The 6,413-nt window shown below is 39.6% G+C and overlaps 1 protein-coding gene across 1 annotated transcript in view; it reads left to right on the plus strand.

The window, feature by feature from the left end:
* Window positions 1-6,369, plus strand: part of Prdm10 (PR/SET domain 10) — a 103,893-nt gene extending 97,524 nt beyond the window's left edge. The window contains exon 22 of the mRNA XM_028776193.1: window positions 5,114-6,369. Within this exon, the coding sequence (XP_028632026.1) occupies window positions 5,114-5,317 (204 nt within the window). The 3' untranslated portion in view covers window positions 5,318-6,369. The remainder of the gene's footprint in view (window positions 1-5,113) is intronic.
* Window positions 6,370-6,413: the final 44 nt, after the last annotated feature.

Genomic DNA, 6,413 nt, shown 5'->3' on the forward strand with positions numbered 1-6,413 from the left:
AGCAGTTAAGAGCGCTGACTGCTCTTCCAGAGGTCCTGAGTTCAATTCCCAGCAACCACATGGTGGCTTATCTAAAGCCATCTGTAATGGGATCCAATGCCCTCTTCTGGTGTGTCTGAAGACAGTTATAATATACTCATCTAAATAAATCTTAAAATAAATAAATCAACCAAGGAAAACATAAACAAAAAATTGGAGAAAATCAATAAACCCCTTAAAGAATGCCAAGAAAGCCAAGAAGAAACAAACAGTTGAAGGAAACCAAGGCTTGAAAATGGAAAAAGAAGTAATAAAGAAAACACAAACTGAGGTAATTATGGAAATGGAAATCTAGGTAAGCTAATGGGAACTACAGATGTAAACATCATTATAGAATCTAAGAATAATAAGAATAGAAGAAGGAGAAGAATCTCAGATCAATAACCCAGGAATATATTTATCAAAATCACAGAAGAAAAATTTCTTAACCTAAAAAAGGACATGTCTGTAAAGGTATTAGAAGCTTACAGAACACCAAATAGATTGGACCAGAAAATAAAATCCCCCTGCCACATAAGAATCAAAATAAACATACAGAACAAAGATGGAATATTAAAAGCTACAAGGCCAAGAAACATAAAGCTAGACCTGTTAAAATTATACCCAACTTCTCAACAAAGACTCTAAAAGCCAGAAGGGCCTGGACAGATGTTTTGCAGCCCCTAAGAGACCACAGATGCCAGGAGAGACTACTATACCTAGGAAAACTTTTAATTACCATAGATGGAGAAAACAAGATATTCCATGACAAAAACAAATTTAAATGATATCAATCTATAAATCCAGCCCTATAGAAAGTGCTAGATTGCCAACCTAAGGACGTTAACTATAACCAAGAAAACACATGATAAATAATTTCATACCAGCAAAAACAAAAGAAAACACACACACATACCACTACCAAGAACAACAAAACCACAGGCATTAACAGTCAGTCATTGGTCATTAATATCTCTTAATATCAATGGGTTCAATTCCTCAATAAAAAGACACAGACTTACAAAAAGGGTACAAAACCAGCATGCATTGCTGCATACAAGAAATACACCTCAACAGCAAAGATAGACATTACCTCAGAGTAAAAAGTTGGAAACAGATTTTTCAAGTGAATGGACATAAGAAGCAAGCTGGTGTATAAATTATAATATCTATCGAAGTAGACTTCCAATCAAAATTAATCAAAAGAGATAAAGACATTTCCTACTTATCAAAGTAAAAATCCACCAAGATGACATTTCAGTTCTTAACATCTATGCCCCAAACATAAGGTACCCACATTATAAAAAAAAAATTACTAAAGCTTAAATCACACATCAAACCCCACATGTTAATAGTGGGAGACTTCAACACTCTACTCTCACCAGTGGACAGGACATCCAGATAAAAATGAAACAGAGAAATAATGGAGCTAACAGACCTAACAATAGCTACAGAACATTTTACCCGAACACAAAAGAATATACCTTCTTAGCACCTCGTGGAACCTTCTCCAAAATTGACCGCATATATGGTCACAAAACAAGTCTCAACAGACCAAGGAAATTGAAATATCCCTGTTTCCTATCAGACCACCACAGAATAAAGCTGGATTTCAACAACAGAGAGTCTACAAAAGCATGGAAAGTAAACAACTCCCTACTGAACGACTGCTGGATCAAAGCAGAAACTAAGACGTTGTAGACTTGTAGAATTCAGTGAAAATGGAAGCACAACATACCCAAACTTGTGGGACACAATGAAAGCAGTGGTAAGAGGAAAGTTCATAGTACTAAGAAATTAGAGAGATCTCATACTAGCAACTTAACAGCACATCTGAAAGCTCTAGAACAAAAAGAAACAAACACACCCAAGAGGAATAGATGGCACAAAAGAATCAAACCGAGGGCTGAAATTAATAAAATAGAAACAAAGAAAACAATTCAAGGAATCAATGAAACAAAGAGTTAGTTCTTTGAGAAAATCAACAAGATAGAGAAACCCTTATCTAAACTAACTAAAAGGCAGAGAGAAAATATCCAAATTAACAAAATCAGAAGAGAAAAGGGGTATAGAACAACAGACACTAAAGAAACCCAAAGAATCATTAGATCATACTTCAAAAATCCTATACTCCACAAAATTGGAAAATCTAAAAGAAATGGACAAATTTTTGAAAGATACTGCTTACCAAAGTTAAATCAAAATTAGATAAACAATTTAAATAGACCTATAAGGAAATAGAAGCAGTGATTAAAAGTCTTCCAATAAAAAAAATCTTGGATCCAGATGGTTTTAGTGCAATCCCCATCAAAATCCCAACACAATTCTTTATAGACCTTGAAAATTCATATGGTAAAACAAAAATCCCAGGATAGCTAAATCAATTCTGTTAGAACTTCCAGAGGTATCAATTTCCAGAGGAATCAACCAATTTCAAGCTTACCACAAAGCTATAGTAAAAACTGCATGATATTGGCATAAAAACAGTTTAGCCAGTGGAATTGAATCAAACACCCAGATGTAAATCCATACATCTATAGACACCTGATTTTTGACAAAGAAGCCAAATTTACAATGGAAAAATGAAAACATCTTCAATAAATGGTGCTGATCTAACTGTTATGTAGCAGAATGCAAATGGATCTACATTTATCACCCTGAGCAAAACTCAAGTCCATGTAGATCAAAGACCTCAATGTAAACTGGATACACTGAATCTGATAGAAGAGAAAGTGGGGACTAGCCTTGAACTCATTGCCCAGAGATAACTTACTGAGCAGAAGCTCAGGTACTTAAGATCAATAATTAATAAATGGGACCTCATGAAACTGACAATCTGTAAGGCAAAGGGCATCATCAATAGGACAAAATGACAGCCCACAGAATGAGAAAATATTTTCACTATCCCACATCTTTCAGAGGACTAATTTCCAGATATAAAGAACCTAAGAAAATATACATCAAAAAAAACCTAAATAATCTGATTAAAAATGGATTATAAAGCTAAACAGAATTCTCAACAGAGGAATCTCAGATGGCCAAGAAACAAAGAAATGTACAGCATCCTTAGCAATTAGGGAAATGCAAATCAAAATGACTTTGAGATTTCATCTTACACCTGTGAGAACAGCTAAGATGAAAACCACAAGTGACAGACAGCTCATGCTGGCAAGCGTGTGCACCAGGGGAACGAACACTCCTACACTGCTGGTGGGAGTGGAAACTTGTACAATCACTTTGGAAATCAATATGGTGGTTTCTCAGGAAATTGGGAATCAGTCTACCTCAAGACCCAGCTATATCCATCCCAAAGGATGCTCCATCCTACCGTAGGGACACTTGCTCACCTGTGTTCATAGCAGCTTTGTTCGTAATAACCAGAAACTGGAAACAACCTAGATGTTCTTCAACTGAAGAGTGGCTAAAGAAAGTGTGGTACATTTACACAATGGAGTATTAATTAGCTGTTAAAAACAATGACTTCATGAAATCTGCAGGCAAATGGAACTAGAAAAAAAAAATCATCCTGAGTGAGGTAACCCAGACCTCGAAAGTCAAACATGGTATGTACTTATTTATAAGTGGATATTAGCTGTAAAGTAAAAGATGATAATGCCACAGACCTAGAGAGGCTAGCAAGAAAGGTTTAAGGGAGGGGGAGGAGGAAGGGAAGGACCTCCCTGGGAAGGGGAAATAGCATAGACTTTAGCTGTGGATTGAAAATGGGTGGGGTTGGGAACAGGAAGGATCTGATGGGGGAGGGGAGAGAAAATGCTGGGAGAAACTGGAATTGGGGAACATTTTGGGAGTGAGGTAGAAACCCAGCGTAGCAAGAACTCAGTGGAATCTATGAGAGTAGCCCTAACAAAGACTCCTAATAATGGGGCACATGGGACCTGAACTGGCCATCTCCTGAAACCAGGTAAGGCCTCAAGTTGATTTGGATACCTACCCAGCCCCCAACCCTCCAACCTACAGTTTGTCCTGACTGCAATTTTGGGACTAGAACCTAGCACAATCGTTCTCAGAGAGACCAGCAACCAATGGGAGCAGATGCAAAGTCCCACAGCCAAGTGTTAGGCCGAGCTCAGGGAGTCTCTTGGAGGAAGGAAAGGAAGGATTAGAGATCAGGGAGCCGGTAGGAGTTTGATCCGGGTCCTCTGCATATGTTAGTGCTGAATAGCTATAGTTGTGGGATTCCTAACCGTGGGAGTGCGGGCTGTCCCTGACTCTTTTGCCTGTCTATGGGGGATACATGTATGTAAACGCAGGTACCTGAGGAGATCAGAAGGGGGCATCAGATCCTCTGGAGCTAGGATACAGGTGTGGGGAACAGAACTCTGTTCTATGGACAGAGGACATAAGCCCTTAACTGCTGAGCCATCTCTCTAGCCTTTACTTTAGTATATTCTAAATGTCTTTACTTGGAAAAATATAATTTAGGATTCTTTGGGAGCCAAGGATCTACTTCTATTTCCCTCCCTAACACTGGGGCACAGAACGCCTTTTGTGGGTGGGTCCAGTTCTAGGAATTGAACAGCTCTTTATGCTTTTGTGGCAAAGACTTAGCTGACAGAGCTATCTCCCTAGCCCCACTAGTGTTATTTTAAATATTATTGGGCTTTGAAATTCTATTATCTGGGAACCATTAATGTTGAAGACCTATCTTTGATACCAGTCTACCCTTTTACAGAGACCTTATGAAGTTTTCAATTCATTTTGGATGAATTTTAACACTTGACTGACAAAACAAATTTCTAAACGCTCAGGAGCAACTTTTAAAGAGCATCTTTTATTTTATTTTTTAATTTAAAAAACTTTTTTTGCCTAGCCAAGTGTCACCAAGTTGCAAATGTCCATACCTAAGGTTCCTTGTTGTGTTATCTGTTGACACAGCAGAGGTGTTCCTTTGAACTACTTTTGTAGCCTGTGGCCTATCCATCCTCCACAAAGGTCGTAGGTCAAGCATCTCTCAAAGACACCTGTTAGGTTCACTTGTAGCATGCTTTGGACATGTGATTCTCCTCTCTTATAGTAGTTTCCTCGCTCTCTTCCATACCCCAGTTTTTTCAAAGATCTTTTTCTTCTGCTCTAGGGTCATTATGTGTTATCAGAAAGCCAGCCAGAATTGGAGGAAAAGCAAGCCTCTGCTCTCTCCGGGGCAGTCCAAGTTCAGCCCTCTGCACACAGTGACTCTCTGGACTCCACGAGCCCCAGCCAGCAGCAGACCACACAGTACATCATCACAACCACCACCAACGGGAACGGGAACAGCGAAGTGCACATCACCAAACCGTAGCCTTCATCCTGCAGCCGGAGTCCAGAGCTCACACCACAATTCCCATTCGGAATTCGAAGCTCCAAACACCTCAACCTCTTTTTAAAGATTTATTAATCTCTCAAGAGTTTGGAAACTGCAGTTTTGACACACAGAGACCAAGGGTGATTTTTGCCAAGGTCATCTTTACTCAATTGACTCTTTAAACCCTTGGGATTTCTGCCATGGAATGCAGTTCTTTCAGGGGAAAGTTAACTTCCAGATGGAGAAACTCGCGCCTTGCTCTTGAGCTGGTTGTTTGTTTTGTTTTTGTTTTTGAACACACTGACAAGCCTTACTTTCCCTTCGTGGAAATACTCAGTGGCTGGTATTACGTTCATACCAAAGGTGGAGACAGGATGCACCAAGTCTGTGGCCACTGGACTTCTGAGATCCAAGTTACGGCATCAAAAGAGAAGGAACATTTATTACATGGGTGTGATTAGGTCAGGACCGCTATATCTCATGCATTTCAGTTTTCAGTAATTTTAACAAAGGCAGCTTATTTGGGGGAAAAATTAAAATAAGATAAAGGTTTGATGGTGGTGTTATAAACGAAAAACTATCATCTAAATTTTTCTTATTGCTGTTCTCTCCTCTCTCTCTCTCTCTCTCTCTCTCTCTCTCTCTCTCTTTCTGTCTCTCCCTCCCCTCTCCTATATGGGGTCTTACTTTGTTGCCCATGAGTCCTGAACTCATGGGCTCATGGGATCCTCCTGCCTTAGCCTCCCAAGAAGCTGGGACTACAGTCAGGCACTGTCATGGCAGTTGTTTTTAAACTATCTTGTTTTGGAAAACCTCCTGGGCAGCAGCAGTCCTCCCCACAGATGCTGACCCCAGGCAGATCTGGCCTCCTGTTCCACAAGCACAGTCTCTCCGGAAAAAAATCCTGTTCATGATCTGAACAGGATTTGACCCCCTTTGTTAAAGCTCTGCCTCCAGGCTTCTGAGTATATATAGCTGTGTTTAAGGAGATACAGTTCTACAAAAAATATATACAAATACATACACACACACACACACACACACAGAGAGAGAGAGAGAGAGAGAGAGAGAGAGAGAGAGAGAGAGAGAGAGA

This window comes from Grammomys surdaster, unplaced genomic scaffold, assembly GCF_004785775.1.
Source record: "Grammomys surdaster isolate TR1022 unplaced genomic scaffold, NIH_TR_1.0 266, whole genome shotgun sequence".
NCBI classification, from domain to species: domain Eukaryota; kingdom Metazoa; phylum Chordata; class Mammalia; order Rodentia; family Muridae; genus Grammomys; species Grammomys surdaster.